General features: G+C 48.1%; 2 protein-coding genes across 2 annotated transcripts in view; both read right to left on the reverse strand.

Moving 5' to 3' along the window:
- Window positions 1-19,967, reverse strand: part of LOC311216502 (olfactory receptor 14A16-like) — a gene marked incomplete at both ends in the record, with an annotated part of 307,014 nt that overhangs the window by 27,047 nt on the left and 260,000 nt on the right. The window lies entirely within an intron of this gene.
- LOC311216649 (olfactory receptor 14C36-like) overlaps window positions 1-19,967 on the reverse strand; it is a gene marked incomplete at both ends in the record, with an annotated part of 34,452 nt that overhangs the window by 13,809 nt on the left and 676 nt on the right. The window contains 2 exons of the mRNA XM_084298177.1: window positions 17,335-17,476; window positions 18,391-19,236. Of these exons, the coding sequence (XP_084154303.1) occupies window positions 17,335-17,476; window positions 18,391-19,236 (988 nt within the window). The remainder of the gene's footprint in view (window positions 1-17,334; window positions 17,477-18,390; window positions 19,237-19,967) is intronic.

The following is a 19,967-nucleotide window of genomic DNA, read 5'->3' on the forward strand; positions in this document are numbered from 1 at the left end:
TGAAATTATTTTATTAATCAAGTAAGCAGACACAAGCAAAACAGCGCTGGGTGGCTGGGGAGTCTCCGCTCCGCCACGGCACGCAACTTCCCCTTTCCAGTGTTGCTGTTTTATAGCATTGAAGTTCCGGCTTGGCGAGACTTGTTGACTTGTCGAGACCTGTCGACTTGTTGAGACCTGTCGACTTGTCGACTTGTCGAGACTTGTTCTGAGGCTGCGCAGTCTGTTGTTGGGGGTCGTTATTCTTCCTCCGGTGATCACGCGTTGTGCTTGTGTTCAGGTGGGGGCAAAACAAGATGTCTTGTGGTAGATGGGTGGTATCTTACAGAATCTTTGTTTTAACAAGGATGTTTACCCAACCCCCTTTCCCCATTTGTCCCCATGCCATGAGTCATGAAACCTTACCTCCTCAGTAGATTCTTTAAATTCTCAGGGACAATGAACAAACCTCCTACTAATTTATCACTGTGTTAACTACACAGCAGGATCAAATGGGGAAACCTAACCACCCAGGAATCCTGGAAGAGATCATGGACTGGCCAGAGGGCAGGAATTTCAGAGTACCAACAGAAGAGCTAAGTTGTGCTGAAGAGGCACCACCATACAATGAGTGGCCAGAAGACAGAAAACAGTATACAGAACAGAAAGCAGTATACTTCACTGATGGATCCTGCCATGTGATAGGGAGCCACCAGAAACGGAAAGCTGCTGTGTGGAGTCCCACACGACAAGTTGTGGAGGGCATGGAAGGGGAAGGCAAGTTGAGTCGGTATGCAGAAGTGAAAGTCATACAACTGGCATTAGAAATTGCTGAAAGAGAAAAATGGCCAGTACTGTCTATCTACATTGACTAATGGATGGTGGCAAATGCCCTGTGGGAGTGGTTGCAGCAGTGGAAACAGAGCATCTGGCAGTGCAGAGGTAAACTTACCTGGGCTGCTACCCTGTGGCAAGATATTTCAGCCTGGGTAGAAAACCTGGCTGTAAAGGTACGTCATGTAGATGCCCACATGCCCAAGAGTCGCATTACTGAAGAACATCAGAACAACAAAGAGGTGGATCGAGCTTCAAAAATTGGTGGCTCAGGTGGACCTGGACTGGGGATGTAAGAGTGATCAGTTTGTGGCTCAATGGGCCCATGAAATATCAGGACATTTGGGGAGGGATGCCACATACAGATGGGCTCATGATTGAGGGGTGCAAGAGTGCACTGAGGCCATCATACAGGCTAACCATGACTGTGTGTCGTGGTTTAACCCGGCCGGCAGCTAAACACCACGCAGCTGTTCGCTCACCCTCCCCCCTCCCTCTCTGGGACGGGGGAGAGAAATGGAAAGTGAAGCCCGTGAGTTGAGATAAAGACAGTTTAATAAGACAGGAAAATAATAATAACAAAATAATAACAACAATAATAATAATAATGATACAATGGTGCTAATAGGAAAGTAATAATAATATGTACAAACAAGTGATGCACAATGCAATTGCTCACCACCTGCTGACCGATGCCCAGCCTAACCCCGAGCAGTCCGGCCCCCTCCCCCCGGCTAACCACCCCTATATATTGTTTAGCATGACGTCAGATGGTATGGAATACCCCTTTGGCTAGTTTGGGTCACCTGTCCTGGGTCTGTCCCCTCCCAGCTCTTACTGCACCCCCAGCCTGCCTGTTGGCAGGACAGAGCAAAAGGCTGAGATGTCTTTGGCTTGGTATAAGCACTGCTCTGCAACAATTAAAACATCGGGGTGTTATCAGCACTCTTCTCATCCTAAGCCAAAACACAGCATTCCACCAGCTACCAGGAAGAAAATTATTTCTGTTCTAACTGAAACCAGGACATCTATCCACCCCTTATTCCATACCATTTATGTCATGCTCAGGTTACACTCTTTTCCATACATTCTAATTAGTCACCTACAGTAGTCATGGTAGTGATAACATACAGTATTATATAGTAATTAACATGGTACAATTCAGTTCATGGGCTATTCTCACCCAGTATTAAATCTCCTTGAGGTACACACCAGACCTCTCCGTTCTTTTGCATCACCCACCAAGTGTATCCAGGTCCCTGAGCGAAAACAATTCCACCAATAGGTTTGCCTTTTCCTGAGGCAGGAGTAGCCCAGACTGTTTTACCCAGCATATTTCTTACATGCACTACAGGAACTTTATCCCCATCTACAGTACGTAACAGGTTTGATTGGGCAGGTCCAGCTCAGTTGGCAGATCCCCTAGTATTGACTAACCAGGTGGCCTTTGCCAAATGCGTATCCCAATTTTTGAATGTCCCAGCGCCCATTGCTTTCAATGTAGTCTTTAACAGTCCGTTGTATCGTTCAGCTTTCCCAGAGGCTGGTGCATGATAGGGGATGTGATACACCCACTCAATACCATGTTCTTTGGCCCAAGTGTCTATAAGGTTGTTTCGGAAATGAGTTCCATTGTCTGACTCTATTCTTTCTGGGGTACCATGTTGCTATAGGACTTGCTTTTCAAGGCCCAGGATAGTGTTCCGGGCGGTGGCATGAGGCACAGGATATGTTTCCAGCCATCTGGTGGTTGCTTCCACCATTGTAAGTACATGGCACTTGCCATTGCAAGTTTGGGGGAGTGTGATGTAATCAATCTGCCAGGCCTCTACATATTTCTATTTCAGCCATCGTCCTCCATACCAAAGAGGCTTTGACCGTTTGGCTTGCTTGATTGCAGCACATGTTTCACAGTCATGAATAACCTGTGCTATAGCGTCCATGGTCAGGTCCACCCCTCGATCACGAGCCCATCCGTATGTTGCATCTCTACCTTGATGGCCTGAGGTGTCATGGGCCCATCGGGCTATAAATAATTCACCTTTATGCTGCCAATCCAGGTCCACCTGAGCTACTTCAATCTTAGCAGCCTGATCCACCTGCTGGTTGTTTTGATGTTCTTCAGTAGCCCGATTCTTGGGCACATGAGCATCTACGTGGCGTACTTTCACAGCCACGTTCTCTACCCGAGCAGCAATGTCTTGCCACAAAGCAGCAGCCCAGATGAGTTTGCCCCTATGCTGCCAGTTGTTTTGCTTCCATTGCTGTAACCATCCCCACAGGGCATTTGCTACCATCCATGAATCGGTGTAGAGATAGAGAACTGGCCATTTTTCTCGTTCAGCAATGTCTAAAGCCAGCTGAATGGCTTTCACTTCTGCAAACTGACTCGATTCACCTTCTCCCTCAGCAGCTTCTGCAACTCGTCGTGTAGGACTCCATACAGCAGCCTTCCATCTCCGATGCTTCCCCACAATACGACAGGACCCATCAGTGAACAGGGCATATTTCTTTTCATTCTCTGGTAACTGGTTGTACAGTGGGGCTTCTTCAGCATGACCCACCTCCTCCTCTGATGATATCCCAAAGTATTTGCCTTCTGGCCAGTCCATAATCACTTCCAATATTCCTGGGCGACTGGGGTTTCCTATTTGAGCCCGCTGAGTGATCAGTGCAATCCACTTGCTCCACGTAGCATCAGTTGCATGATGCGTAGAAGAGACCCTTCCCTTGAACATCCAGCCTAGTACCGGCAATCGGGGTGCTAGGAGGAGCTGCGCTTCAGTACCGACCACCTCCGAAGCAGATCGGACTCCTTCATATGCTGCCAATATCTCCTTTTCAGTTGGAGTATAGCGGGCCTCAGATCCTCTGTATCCCCGACTCCAAAACCCCAGGGGCCGACCTCGAGTTTCCCCAGGTTCTTTCTGCCAGAGGCTCCAGGTGGGGCCGTTCTCCCCGGCTGCAGTGTAGAGCACATTCTTTACATCTGGTCCTGTTCGAACTGGCCCAAGGGCTACTGCATGGACTATTTCCTGCTTGATTTGTTCAAACGCTTGTCGTTGTTCAGGGCCCCATTCAAACTCATTCTTCTTACGGGTTACTTGGTAGAGCGGGTTTACAATCAGACTGTAATTTGGGATGTGCATTCTCCAAAACCCCACAACACCTAGGAAAGTCTGTGTTTCTTTTTTGTTAGTTGGTGGAGACATACCTGTTATTTTGTTGATCACATCCATTGGGATTTGACGACGCCCATCTTGCCATTTTATTCCTAAAAACTGGATCTCTTGTGCGGGTCCTTTGACTTTATTTTGTTTTATGGCAAAACCGGCTTTCAGAAGGATTTGGACTATTTTCTTCCCTTTCTCAAAAACTTCCTCTGCTGTGTCACCCCACACATTAATGTCATCGATGTACTGCAGGTGTTCAGGAGCTTCCCCCTGCTCTAGCGCAGACTGGATCAGCCCATGGCAAATGGTAGGGCTGTGTTTCCAGCCCTGGGGCAGTCGATTCCAAGTACATTGGACTCCCCTCCAAGTGAAGGCAAATTGTGGCCTGCACTCTGCTGCTAGAGGGATGGAGAAAAATGCATTAGCGATATCAATTGTGGCATACCACTTGGCTGCCTTCGATTCAAGTTCGTACTGAAGTTCCAGCATGTCCGGCACTGCAGCACTCAGTGGTGGCGTCACTTCGTTCAGACCATGATAGTCCACTGTTAGTCTCCACTCGCCATTAGACTTTCGCACTGGCCATATGGGACTATTGAAAGGTGAATGAGTCTTGCTGATCACTCCTTGGCTCTCCAATTGATGAATTAGCTTATGGATGGGAATCAGGGAGTCTCGGTTAGTGCGATATTGCCGCCGGTGCACAGTTGTGGTAGCGATTGGCACTTGCTGTTCTTCGACCCTCAGCAACCCCACAACAGAGGGGTCCTCTGAGAGACCAGGCAAGGTAGAGAATTGTTTAATGCCTTCTGTCTCTAAGGCAGCTATACCAAAAGCCCACCAGAACCCTTTTAGGTCCTTGCAATATCCTCTTCTAAGATAGTCTATGCCAAGGATACATGGAGCATCCGGGCCAGTCACAATGTGGTGCTTTTCCCACTCATTCCCAGTCAGACTCACTTCAGCCTCCACTACAGTCAACTGCTGAGATCCCCCTGTCACTCCATAAATACAGATGGGCTCTGGTCCTTTATATCTCGATGGCATTATAGTACATTGTGCACCGGTGTCTACTAAAGCCTTATACTTCTGTGCGTCTGACGTGCCAGGCCATCGAATCCACGCAGTCCAATAAACTCGATTGTCCCTTTCCTCCCCCTGGCTGGAGGCAGGGCCCCCCTAATCATGGTCAGAATCTTCTTCATTTCTGTGTTTGAAGGACTGTCTGATGGAAGTTGGAGCAGCAAACTTTTCAGAGAATCCCTTTTTCCTGATTGTTTTCTTTTGCAACTCACGTACCCGTGCCTCTAGGGTCGCAGTAGATTTTCCATCCCATTTTCTCATGTCCTCTCCATGGTCTCATAAGTAAAACCACAGGGTGGCACGGGGTGAATACCCACCATATCGTTTTCCTTGTGTGGATGAACGCCTACCCCTGATAGCTGAGACACTGCTTTGTACAGGTGCGGAGGAGAATAATCTCTCTTCAAGTTGGTGGAACTTTTCAGAAAGTTTCTCCCAAGTGTTCTCTTTTGGTCGGTGGACACTGGTTGGTTCAGGTGGGGAGGATGATAGATTCTCTTCAAGTTGGTAAACCTTTTCAGAAAGTTTCTCCACAGCTGAGACGCAGGCCTGTAAGGAAGAAGAGAGACTTTCTTCGTACTGCCGGAGTTGTTTAGCCGCTTCATCCACTGTGGGTTCCTCATCCTCTTTCCGGGCCATTATTGCCAATGAGCTGGCATATGATGATGGTGCACTCCGTACAAACTTCCGCCACATGGGTCGCGTACACCTGACTTCATCTGGATCTTTGGATGTTTTTCTGAGGTCTGGATCCTCATAAATTACTTCCCGTATGGCTAATTCCCTCAGGTACTGGATTCCCTTCTCCATAGTGGTCCACTTGCCTGGTAGACGTAAAAGTTCTTCCTTGAAGGGATACCTTTCCCTCACAGCTGAGAGGAGACGCCTCCAGAGGCTGTGAGATTGTGCTCCATCTGCAATTGCTTTGTCAGTGCCTGCGTCTCTAGCAAGGAATCCCAGTCGCTTGGCTTCCCTGCTGTCTAATTCCACACAATTGGCTCCAGATTCCCAGCATCGGAGCAGCCAGGTGACAAGCTGCTCACCTATACAGCGACCAAAATCTTTCTGCACATCTCGTAACTCACGCTCGTTTAGGCTTCGGGTAGTTACTGTTGATTTTTCAGCATCCTCATCTTCCTCCTCCTGAATCCTCGATGGCCCAACATCGTCGTCGTCTCCGTCGTCTCTATACCTAGATTTGGCAGAAGACTCTCTGCGTTCTAAACGACCTGAATCTCTATACCATTTTTTCACCTTCTCTACAGGGGCAGCTTGCACTGCTACTGCTCGTTTCTCTGACCTTGTTACAGGGTCTGCCACAGAGGTTGGAATACCCTCTGCAGGGTCAACTTGCACTGCTACAGCTCGTTTCTCTGACCTTGTTACAGGGTCTGCCACAGAGGTTGGAATACCCTCTGCAGGGTCGACTTGCACTGCTACAGCTCATTTCTCTGACCTTGTTACAGGGTCTGCCACAGAGGTTGGAATACCCTCTGCAGGGTCAACTTGCACTGCTACAGCACTTTTCTCTGACCCAGCCACAGGAGCTGGAGCAGCTGCAGGAACCGGAGCTGGAGTGGCTGCAGGAACTGGAGTTGGAGCAGTTGCAGGAGCTGGGACTGGAGTAGCAGCAGGAGCTGGAACTGGAGCGACTGCAGGAGCTGGGACTGGAGCGGCTGCAGGAGCTGGGACTGGAGCGGCTGCAGGAGCCGGAACTGGAGCAGCTGCAGGAGCTGGGACTGAAGCGGCTGCAGGAGCTGGAACTGGAGCGGCTGCAGGAGCTGGAACTGGAGCAGCTGCAGGAGCTGGGACTGAAGCGGCTGCAGGAGCTGGAACTGGAGCGGCTGCAGGAGCTGGGACTGGAGCGGCTGCAGAGTCCACCGTAGGGGTCACAGTGGCCGTTGGATCTGTCACAGGGCTTGGAGTGGCCGCAGGGTCTGTCACTAAGTTGATAGCAGTATCAATGGCAGCTCGATAGGCATGAGCCAGGCCCCAGCATGTTACAATGATTTGTGTTACTTTGGAACTGCCAGAATCATGACACCTTTTTCTCAAGCATTCTGCCAGTTTTTGAGGATTTTGCACTTGTTCATGGGTGAATTTCCAAAACACTGGGGGTGCCAACTGCTCTAGATGCCTGCCCATATCCTCCCACACTCCCTGCCACCCACAACTATACTGCCTCCGGGCAGATCTCCAGATGAGCTTCCTAAGTAGTTGTTTAACTTTAAGCAGAACCTGAAGTGCATTCAGGAGGCAGAACAACAAGACTATGCTGGTCTGAGTATCCCAAGGATATTCAATATCTTGGAGAGCTATTGTAGCAAGCTCGGAGGGTAAGAGGGTGGTGAAGGAGGAAGGCATAGTGATCCAGGAGGATACAGGGGTGGTGAAGGAGAAAGGGAGAGTGATCAAGTAAGAAAAAATATCTTCCCCTTTCCCCTCCACAGATTGACTCCCTAATGGAAAAAAACAATAGGTATCATTGCTAATAGTTTCCAAGATACAGTTTCCAAAATACAGAGTCGATGATGTTACTGAGTACAAATACCAAGTTAGAGTCATGACCAGATATCTCATTGTCTCATAAGCCATTGCTACAACACTCAGTACCATAATGATCTGAAACCAGGGCCCGGAGAGGATAAACAACATGACAGAGAGCAAATACGGAAAATAATGTACTATAATACTCAATTTGGAAAACAGGCGCAGCAGAGTTGAGATTAAAGCAATCAGCATTATGACAAGTGACTATTAAGCAGGTCTAATACTTACACCAATTTTAGTTTAACACACTCTGGTCAGATCTGCCGTTATCTCAACCTTTCGTGCCCCACGTTGGGCGCCAAAAAGACTGTCGTGGTTTAACCCGGCCGGCAGCTAAACACCACGCAGCTGTTCGCTCACCCTCCCCCCTCCCTCTCTGGGACGGGGGAGAGAAATGGAAAGTGAAGCCTGTGAGCTGAGATAAAGACAGTTTAATAAGACAGGAAAATAATAATAACAAAATAATAATAACAACAATAATAATAATGATACAATGGTGCTAATAGGAAAGTAATAATAATATGTACAAACAAGTGATGCACAATGCAATTGCTCACCACCCGCTGACCGATGCCCAGCCTAACCCTGTACTGGGTCTGGCTGGAATGTTAACTTTCCCGGCAGCAGCCCATTCAGTGCCGTACTCTGTACTTGTAGCTGGAACAGTAGTGTTATCACACCAGTGTTGTGTCTACTGCTGAGCAGCAGTGGCACAGCATTGGGCCTTTCTCTAACCCTCCTAGGGGGTGGGCAAAAAGTGAGGAGAGAAACATCACTAGGGCAGCTGACCTAAACCAATCAAAGGGATATTCCATACCATGTGGTGTCACACTCAGCAATAAAAGGTGGAAACAGGAAGAAGAGGGGAGGGGTGGGCTCTCGTTGAGAAGACGTCGGTCCTCCTCTCGAACACCGGCTGCGTGCGTTGAGGCCTTGCTTCAAGGACGTGGTCAATCATCGCTCATTTGTGGGAAGTAGAGAGTAATTTCTTTCCTCTGCACTTCCATATCGCTTTCATTTATTTTGTTTGTTTGTTTTCCTCCCTTTTTCCCCTTTCCCTTTTATTTCCCCTTAGTTAAATTGTTTAGTTCATGGTAGTCTTTATTTAATTATTATAATTATTTCCCTTTAATTAAATTATCCTTATCTCAACCCATGAGTTGTTCTTTGCTTTACTTCTCCCCCTCCTCATCTAAAGGAGGGGGAGTGAGAGAGCGGTTGTGGGGTTTAGCTGCCCAGCACGGTAAAACCACCACAGTCCTTTTTGGCGCCCAACGTGGGGCTCGAAGGGTTGAGATAACAATAGAATTGATTAAACGCATACAACTAACACACTTGCTTGCTAGTAACCATGTTCCTTGCCCTGTTAATAATAATGGCTTTGTTCATATGTCATGCAATTCGTGTCATATTCTCCTTTCTCCTATATATCCGATCCGACCAAGTGCTACAATCTGTGTTCACTTTTTTTAATTCGTTGTGCTGCCAAGCACTGACCTTGGTTTTACTCTGGAATTCAGGCTCTGCGCTGTTATCATTTGGGTCCCATGGAAACTATCTTTCAGAGAATATTCAGAACTACACTGCCTTCCTTTTCTCATCTGGACACCAGTTTATTAATAATATCAGGAATGGTACCTTTCCCTTCTTTCGCAGTGGGCTAATTACAACAGTTTGGGAGTATTTTGAAGATCCATCTGTAACCCATGTATTGCTATTTCTAATTCTGAATAACAGGTTTCATTTTCTCTCTAAGATTAGTCGATTGTTTAGAAAACTTATTTGGGAATCTGTCCCGAAACAGTCTCGTGGTGAGTGGCACGGTGTGTGGGATGATGTTAGCAGATACCTGTCACGAGTGTCTCCTCCAATAGTTTTGAACTTCACCCCTGAGCAAGTGCTAAATCCTAAAAACTTGGTAGAATGTTTGAGAGTTGTATGTCCTGATCCTGATAATGCCGGAGAACAACAGCTTGCAGCATTGTGCTGGGTCCTGGTTTATTCCTATCAAACACTGTTTAACATCATCCAGCAACTTGAAGAGAGGGAGGAAGTCTCTGAATCTGATGACCAAGTAACACATGCTGTGGCTGACCCAGAGGACCAACCAACTATGGTATCAGTCGCCCCCATAGTCAAGTCAAAACAATGGAAACGGAGGTCAGCTCGTTTAGTAAGGGAAGAAGGCTCTCCTAAGAAGGAGGGAGAAGGGGAATTGGCAGGCACCTCTAAAGCAGAGCCATCACAAAAACAGCAGGAAGATGAGACGGAAATCATAAAGGAATCAGAAATCACTCGATCCTTATCCCTGAGTGAGATGCGAGAAATACGAAAGGATTATGGTCGACGCCCAGGTGAACACATCCTCACTTGGCTGCTCCGATGCTGGGATGCTGGGGCCAGTAGCCTACAATTAGAAGGCAATGAAGCCAAGCAGCTGGGATCCCTCTCTAGAGAAAGGGTAATCGACAAAGTAATCGGGAGAGGAGCACAGGCCCTCAGCCTCTGGAGACGACTCCTGGCAGCTATCAAAGAAAGATATCCCCATAAGGAAGATATTGTATATCACATAGGCAAGTGGACCACTGTGGATAAAGGTCTCCAACATCTGCGGGAATTAGCTGTGCGGGAGATGATTTATAGTGATTTGGACAATGCCCAGACACCTCAAGACCCCGATGAAGTCCAGTGCACAACATCCATGTGGCGTAAATTTGTGCGGAGTGCCCCAGCAGCACATGCCAGTACCCTGGCAGCAATTCACTGGGATGAGGGGATGGGACCAACAATGTATGATGTCTCCTGCCAACTTCAAAAATATGAAGACAATCTCTCTGCTCCGCTACAGTCCTGTGTCTCAGCTGTGGAGAAATTGTCTAAAGGACTTGACAAGCTTGTGGAGAAAGTATATTCCCCCTCATCTAGACAGAGTGATACTTCAGCCACTAAGAATCAGCATTCGCCTGCTCAAGAGAGAGAGTACCCAAGACGTACACCACGTGGCACCTTGTGGTTTTATCTGCGTGACCATGGGGAAGATATGAGGAAATGGGATGGTGTACCTACTTCAACCCTAGCTGCTCGGGTACGTGAACTGAAAGGAAATACAGCAGCAAGAAGAGGGGCTCCTAAGAGAAATGCTGCTCCAGTTTCTATTGGGCAGTACCCCAGAGGCAGTAGAAGAGCTGATGTTATTCTTGACCACGATGAAGGGACCTCTACCTCTCATTTGCCAGAACTTGTGCATTTGCAAGAATTAAGTGGCAGACGCTCCAGCCAGGACTAGAGGGGCCCTGCCTCTGGCCAGGTAGAGGAGAGGGATAACCGGATTTATTGGACTGTGTGGATCCGATGGCCTGGAACATCAGAACCACAGGAATACAAAGCTTTAGTGGACACTGGCGCACAATGTACCATAATGCCATCAGGCTACCAAGGGACAGAACTCACCTGTATCTCTGGAGTGACAGGGGGATCCCAACAACTATCTGTACTGGAAGCTGAAGTGAGTCTAACTGGGAATGAGTGGCAAAAGCATCCCATTGTGACTGGCCCAGAGGCTCCGTGCATCCTTGGCATAGACTATCTCAAGAGAGGGTACTTCAAGGATCCAAAAGGATACCGGTGGGCTTTTGGCATAGCTGCTTTGAGCACAGAGAAGATTAGGCAGCTGTCTACCCTGCCTGGCCTTTCAGAAGACCCTTCTGTTGTAGGATTGCTGAAGGTTGAAGAACAACAGGTACCAATTGCTACCACAACGGTGCACCGACGGCAATATCGCACCAACCGAGACTCCCTGATTCCCATCCATGAGTTGGTTCACCGACTGGAGAGTCAGGGAGTAATCAGCAAGACTCGCTCACCCTTTAATAGTCCTATATGGCCAGTACGAAAGTCTAATGGCGAGTGGAGGCTAACAGTGGACTATCGAGGCCTGAATGAAGTCACGCCACCACTGAGTGCTGCAGTGCCGGACATGCTAGAACTTCAGTACGAACTAGAGTCAAAGGCAGCCAAGTGGTATGCCACAATTGATATTGCTAATGCATTTTTCTCCATCCCTTTAGCAGCAGCATGCAGGCCGCAGTTTGCTTTCACTTGGAGGGGCATCCAATACACCTGGAATCGGCTGCCCCAGGGGTGGAAACACAGCCCTACCATTTGCCATGGACTGATCCAGTCTGCACTGGAGCAAGGGGGAGCTCCTGAGCATCTTCAGTACATTGATGACATCCTCGTGTGGGGCAACACAGCAGAAGAAGTTTTTGAGAAAGGGAAGAAAATAATCCAAATTCTCCTGAAAGCTGGTTTTGCCATTAAAAAGAGCAAGGTCAAGGGGCCTGCACAGGAAATCCAGTTCTTGGGGGTAAAATGGCAGGATGGACGTCGCCATATTCCAATGGATGTGATCAATAAAATAACAGCAATGTCTCCGCCAACTAGCAAAAAGGAAACGCAAGCTTTCCTAGGCCTCGTGGGATTCTGGAGAATGCATGTGCCAGGCTATAGTCAGCTTGTGAGTCCTCTATATCGAGTGACTCGAAAGAGAAACTATTTTGAGTGGGGCCCTGAGCAACAACAGGCATTTGAACAAATCAAACAAGAAATAGCTCGTGCAGTAGCCCTTGGGCCTGTCCGTACTGGACCAGCTGTGCAAAATATACTGTACACTGCAGCTGGGGAGCATGGGCTCACCTGGAGCCTTTGGCAGAAAACCCCAGAAGAAACTCGAGGTCGACCTCTGGGCTTCTGGAGTCGGGGCTATCGAGGATCAGAAGCCAATTACACCCCAACTGAAAAGGAAATACTCACAGCATATGAGGGTGTTCGAGCTGCTTCAGAAGTTGTGGGTACAGAGGCACAGCTCCTCTTGGCACCGCGGCTACCTGTGTTACATTGGATGTTCAAAGAGAAAATTCCCACTACACACCATGCAACTGATGCTACATGGAGTAAGTGGATAGCGTTAATTACACAGCGGGCTCGAATGGGAAAACCCAATCGCCCAGGAATCCTGGAAGAGATTATGGACTGGCCGGAAGGCAGAGATTTCGGAGTGCCAACAGAAGAGGTAACCCGTGCTGAAGAGGCACCACCATACAATGAGTTGCCAGAAGACAGAAAGCAGTATGCGTTGTTTACTGACGGATCCTGCCGTGTGATAGGGAGCCATCGGAAATGGAAAGCTGCTGTGTGGAATCCCATACGACGAGTTGTGGAAGCCATGGAAGGGGAAGGTGAGTCGAGTCAGTATGCAGAAGTAAAAGCCATACAACTAGCCCTAGATATCGCCGAAAGAGAAAATTGGCCAGTATTGTATCTTTATACTGACTCATGGATGGTGGCAAATGCTCTGTGGGGGTGGCTGCAGCAATGGAAAGAGAACAACTGGCAGCGCAGAGGTAAGCCTATCTGGGCTGCTACCCTGTGGCAAGATATTGCTGCCCGGGTAGAAAACCTGGATGTTAAAGTACGTCATGTAGATGCCCACATGCCCAAGAGTCGCACTGCTGAAGAACATCAGAACAACAAAGAAGTGGATCGAGCTTCGAAAATTGAAGTGGCTCAGGTGGACCTAGACTGGGAACGTAAGGGTGAGCTGTTTGTAGCTCGATGGGCCCATGAAACATCAGGACATCTGGGGAGAGATGCCACTTACAGATGGGCTCGTGATCGAGGGGTGGACTTGACCATTGAGGCCATCACACAGGTTACCCATGAGTGTGAGACCTGTGCTGCAATCAAGAAAGCCATGAAGGTAAAATCTCCCTGGAACAGGGGGAGATGGTTAGGGTTTCAGTATGGTGAGGCCTGGCAAATTGACTATATCGGACCACTCCCAAAAACTCGCCAAGGCAAACGGTACATGCTCACCATGGTAGAAGCAACTACTGGGTGGCTGGAAACATACCCTGTAAACCATGCCACAGCCCGAAACACTATCTTGGGCCTGGAAAGACAAGTATTGTGGCGTCATGGTACACCAGAGAGAATTGAGTCTGACAATGGGAGTCATTTCCGAAACAATCTTGTTACCTCCTGGGCAAAGAGGCATGGTATTGAGTGGGTGTACCACATCCCTTACCACCCACAAGCCTCTGGGAAGGTTGAGAGGTACAATGGACTGTTAAAGACTATGTTACGAGCATTAGGTGCTGGGACGTGGAAACAATGGGACACAAATCTACCAGAAGCCACTTGGCTAGTTAACAATAGGGGGTCTGACAGCCGTGCTGGTCCTGCCGAAACAAAACCCCTACACACTGTGAAAGGAGCTAAGGTTCCCGTAGTGCATATAGGAAGGTGGATGGGGAAGGCAGTGTGGGTTGCTCCTGCCTCGGGAAAAGGCAAACCCACTCGTGGGATTGTCTTCGCCCAAGGACCAGGGTATACCTGGTGGGTCATGCAAAAGAATGGGGATATCAAGTGTGTGCCTCAAGGAGATTTGACATTGAGAGAAAACTAATCTATAATCTAAGTTATATGTTGTAGGAAGATGCTGTAGGATCAACGACAGGTCAACTTTGCAAGGAGCCGGGCAGTGCAACAAGGACTTGAGCTAAGCTGGTGCTGGTGTCCAGACATCCAACTCCGCCTGCCTTGAGTGGCCACTTTGGCAGATGAAGACCTAATCATCAACAGTTCTTATGAACATTTTCCAAGAAAGACCTATGGAATGAAAAGATACATCTGCCTATTAATCCTGTCCTGTTAAATCCTTGTCCTGTTAAAGGACAAGGGATAATGATGAGAATGCTTGTATGCTAAAGTATGGGGATCTGAGTGTGACACAAATGTTATGGAATAAGGGGTGGAGGTTGTACTGGGTCTGGCTGGAATGTTAACTTTCCCGGCAGCAGCCCATTCAGTGCCGTACTCTGTACTTGTAGCTGGAACAGCAGTGTTATCACACCAGTGTTGTGTCTACTGCTGAGCAGCAGTGGCACAGCATTGGGCCTTTCTCTAACCCTCCTAGGGGGTGGGCAAAAAAGTGAGGAGAGAAACATCACTAGGGCAGCTGACCTAAACCAATCAAAGGGATATTCCATACCATGTGGTGTCACACTCAGCAATAAAAGGTGGAAACAGGAAGAAGAGGGGAGGGGTGGGCTCTCGTTGAGAAGACGTCGGTCCTCCCCTCGAACACCGGCTGCGTGCGTTGAGGCCTTGCTTCAAGGACGTGGTCAATCATCGCTCATTTGTGGGAAGTAGAGAGTAATTTCTTTCCTCTGCACTTCCATATCGCTTTCATTTATTTTGTTTGTTTGTTTTCCTCCCTTTTTCCCCTTTCCCTTTTATTTCCCCTTAGTTAAATTGTTTAGTTCATGGTAGTCTTTATTTAATTATTATAATTATTTCCCTTTAATTAAATTATCCTTATCTCAACCCGTGAGTTGTTCTTTGCTTTACTTCTCCCCCTCCTTATCTAAAGGAGGGGGAGTGAGAGAGCGGTTGTGGGGTTTAGCTGCCCAGCACGGTAAAACCACCACAACCCCGAGCAGTCCGGCCCCCTCCCCCCGGCTAACCACCCCTATATATTGTTTAGCATGACGTCAGATGGTATGGAATACCCCTTTGGCTAGTTTGGGTCACCTGTCCTGGGTCTGTCCCCTCCCAGCTCTTACTGCACCCCCAGCCTGCCTGTTGGCAGGACAGAGCGAAAGGCTGAGATGTCCTTGGCTTGGTATAAGCACTGCTCTGCAACAATTAAAACATCGGGGTGTTATCAGCACTCTTCTCATCCTAAGCCAAAACACAGCATTCCACCAGCTACTAGGAAGAAAATTAATTCTGTTCTAACTGAAACCAGGACAGTGTGAAATGTGTGCTGCGATCAAGAGAGTCATGAGGGTAATATCTTCCTGGAATAGAGGGAGGTGGCTATGGTTTTGATATGGTAAGGCCTGGTAAATTGACTACATTGGACCACTCCCACAAACCCACCAAGGCAAACGGTACATACTCACTACCATACTCACTACTGGGTGGCTGGAAACATACCCCATAAACTATGCCATGGCCTGAAACATCATGTTGGGCCTGGAAAGGCAAGTGCTGTAGTTTCATGGTACACCAGAGAGAATTGAGTCTGAGAGTGGGGGTCATTTCCAAAACAATCTTGTCACCTCCTAGGCCAAGACGCATGGCACTGAGTGGGTATATCACATCCCTTATCACTCACAAGACTCTGAGAAGGTTGAGAGGTACAATTGACTGTTAAAGTTGGGTGCTGCGTCATGGAAACACATTGGGTGCTGCGACATGGAAACAATGGAACATAAATTTATCAGAGGCCACTTGGCTAGTTAACAACAAAGGGTCCAACAACTATCTGGTCCTGCTGAAACAAAACCTCCACATGGCGAGAGGAGCTAAAGTCCCCATAGTGAATGTAGGGAAGTGGATAGGGAAGGTGGTGTGGGTTGCATCTGCCTCAGGAAAAGCAAACCTACTCGTGGGATTGTCTTTGCCCAAGGATCGGGGTATGCCTGGTGAATGATGCAAAAGGATGGGGATATCAGGTGCGTACCTCAAGGAGATATAACCTTGGGAGAAAACTAATCTGTAATCTAAGTTACATGTTGTAGGATGACGCTGCAGGATCAACGCAGCAATGACTCAAGCTAAGCTGGTGCTGGCGTCTAGCTATCCAACTCTGCCTGCCCTGAGTGACCACTTTGGATGATGAAGACTAAATCATCACCAGTTCTCATGAACACTTTTTGAGAAAGACCTATAGAATGAAAAGATGTATCTACCTATCAATCTGTTAAAGGACAAGGAACAATGGTGATGAGAATACTTATATACTAAAGTATGTGGGACCTAAGTGTGACACTAGTGTTATGGAATAAGGGGTAGAGGTTGTTCTGGGTCTGGCTGAGTTGGAGTTACCTTTCCCTACAGCAGCCCACACAGTGCTGTGCTCTGCACTTGTAGGTAGAACAGCAGTGGTATCATACCACTGTTATGTCTACTGCTGAGCAGTGCTGGCACTGCATCAGGACTCCCTCCAACCCCTAAGAACCAGCAGGCTGGGGGTGGGTAAGAGGTGGGGAGGAGACATCACCAGGGCAGCTGACCTAAACCAACCAAAGGGACAGTCCATGCCATATGATGTCATACTCAGCAATAAAGGGTGGAAAAAGGGAAGGAGATGGGAGGGGTGGGCTCGTTACGAAAACGTCTGTCCTCCTGAACAATTGCTACACATATTGAAGCCTTGCTTCAGGGATGTATTCAAGCATCGCTTGTTGGTGGCAAGCAGAAAGTAATTTCTTTCCTTTCTCTCTGTACTTCCACATGGCTTTTGATTGGTGTTTTTTTTTTTTTTTTTTTTTTTCTGTAGTTAAATTATTAATTTTCCCTTAAAAATAACTGTACCTTAACACTATTTTTCCTTTAAATAAATTATCCTTATCTCAGCTCATTAATTATTTTTTATTTTCTTCTTCCCCTCCTCTTCTGATGAGGGGGAAGGGGTGAGAGAGCAGTTCTGGTGGAGTTCAGGTACCTGGCAAAGTAAAACCACCACAAAAATAAAAATAATTTTTTAAAAGTTTCAGAAAATAGCATAAAGAACAATAATAAAAAATGATTGTCCTAAATTAAAAACAAACAAACAAAGAAAAAAAAACAATCACCTCTGTGTCCTGTTAGGATTGTGCATCCATTATTAATGATGAAGAAGTAGGCACTGAAATAGTTTCCTCACTGCATTCTTGATCTCCTTCTTAGTCATGCTATAGGCGAAGGGATTCCCTGCTAGAGGCACCACCAAGTACAGAAATGACACCACCAGGTTCAGGTGTGCGGAGGAGATGGAGGGGGGCTTCAGATAGGCAAACATGATGGTACTAAGACACAGGAAAACAACGGCCAGGTGAGGGAGGCACATGGAAGAGGATTTGTGCCGCCCTTGCTCAGAAGGCATCCTCAGCACAGCCCTGAAGATCTACACATAGGCCACCACAATGAAAACAAAGCATCCAACACCTAAACAAATGCTAACCAGAAGAACCCTAGCTTCCCTGAAGTAGGTGTCTGAGCAGGAGTGCTTGGAGGAGTGCTTAAGTCTATCCTAGCTGAAACCGGAATGTGAAGTCATATGCAATTCACATTGGAGGGAATGAAAATGCAATGGGGCTGTATGTGAGACCACTTGAAGAAGGTTCTGTAACTCAGACACATTGCTGTTAGTGAAAACGTGGCTGTTTCAGAGGAGATCGTATTATTTAGGCTGTTCTCCCTGTCAGTCAAGGGAGCTCACACTGTGTGACTCCCTCTGGGCAAAGAGTGGGCTCTGTGCTGCTGCTACCTGGCCACTCCTCCATGTGGCAGCTGGGCTCTTGGCCGTGAGCCCATCCTGCATGCTGGCACTGCTCCCCCAGCTCCAGAGAAGATGGGAAGAGATGACAGCTGAGACCAGTGAAGTTCTCATGGCTTCTTTATTCTTTTATCCACACAGGAAGACTAGTTCTGTAAGAATATAAGATAAATGGGTGAAAGTAAACAAAACAATGAATAGACAGGATGCCACAAATAGAATTAAATCAAAATCACAAGTTCTAGGAAATAATAAGAAGAAAAGAATATCAAGTTATTGTATTAAGAGATTTTTCCAGGTAACCTGTGTGTCCCATTAGTATTACAGGCTCATTATCTATGCTGAAGAAGCATGTATCCAAATAGTTTCCACAAAGCATCCTTGAGCTCCTGGTTCCTCATGCTGTAGATGAGGGGGTTCACTGCTGGAGGCACCACCGAGTACAGAAATGACACTGCCAGGTCCAAGGATGAGGAGAAGTTGGAGGGCTTCAGGTAGGCAACCATGGCAGTGCTGAGAGTCAGAGAGACCACAACCAGGTGAGGGAGGCATGTGGAAAAGGCTTTGTGCCGGCCCTGCTCAGAGGGCATCCTCAACACAGCCAAGATGATCTGCAAATAAGAAAATGAAATGAAAACAAAACATGCAGATGCTAAACAGAGACTAGCTGCAAGAAGGACAACCTCCCTGAGACATGCCTCTGAGCAGGAGAGCTTGAGGATCTGGGGGATTTCACAGAAGAACTGGTCCACAGCATTGCCTTGGCAGAGGGGCAGTGAAAATGTATTAGCTGTGTGCAGGACAGCATAGAGAACCCCACTGCCCCAGGCAGCTGCTGCCATCTGGGCACAAGCTCTGCTGCCCAGGAGGGTTCTGTAGTGCAGGGGCTTGCAGATGGCAATGTAGCGGTCGTAGGCCATGACAGTGAGAAGGAAATACTCTGCTCCAATCAAGAAAACAAAAAAGAAGACCTGAGCAACACACCCTGGATAGGAAATGGCCCTGGTGTCCCAGAGGGAATTGGCTATGGCTTTGGGGACAGTGGTGGAGATGCAGCCTAGGTCGAGGAGGGCGAGGTTGAGGAGGAAGAAGTACATGGGGGTGTGCAGGCGGTGGTCGCAGGCTACGGCTGTGAGGATGAGGCCGTTGCCCAGGAGGGCAGCCAGGTAGATGCCCAGGAAGAGCGCGAAGTGCAGGATCTGCAGCTCCCGCGTGTCTGCGAATGCCAGCAGGAGGAGGAACTCGCTCACAGAGCTGCTGTTGGGCATTTGCTGCCCTTCATCGGGGAGACTGCAAAGAAGAAAAAATACAGGCTCTTAGGGAAATTTTCCCTGAGCAATACTAATTTAATTCTTCATTTAAGCCTTTACATTGCCTTTCTTGCCAGGTGACCTTTGTCTATATTCCTGGCTGGGGCCCTGCTTTGTGCTGGTTCAGTGTCACCTACACAGCAGCTGCCTCTGCCCATCAGACCCTGATTGGCTGCACTGCAGTAGTAGCTGTTTTGCATATAAACCTCAGCCAGATGTCAGATCCAGGAGGGCTGCTCTGTCCATCCCCTGGTGCCCAGAGGCTGGGTGCTTGCAGCACTCTCAGCTGGGGGATGGTTGCACTTAATTGTTGTGCTGAAAAATCACCTGGGCTGTACTGGGAGAAGAGGGCACCAGCTCCAAGTGCAGATGGAAATGCCTCCTTTTTAGCACGCTTGTGCAGAATTCAATGACAAGTACATGGCAAGGGTGCTGATTCACAAGGGCAGATCAAGGGATCTCGGGTATAACAAAGACTCTAATGTATGCTCTGCAGCAGCTCCCTCTCACTGCCTGCCCATGTCCCTGCTGCCTGCAGCTGTCCCTGCCAGCCCCTCTTTCTCTGTCCCCATGTCTCCTCCCATTCATGCTCACAGAGCCCATCCCACCCACTGGGTGCCCAGCTCTGCCCTGCAGACACCTCCCGGGGATGGAGACAGCTCTGGGAAAAACTCCCTGTCTTCAGGTCCTAAAAGAACAGCTCAGAAAAGC

This window comes from Netta rufina, assembly GCF_964035555.1.
Source record: "Netta rufina genome assembly, chromosome: 18".
NCBI lineage: Eukaryota > Metazoa > Chordata > Aves > Anseriformes > Anatidae > Netta > Netta rufina.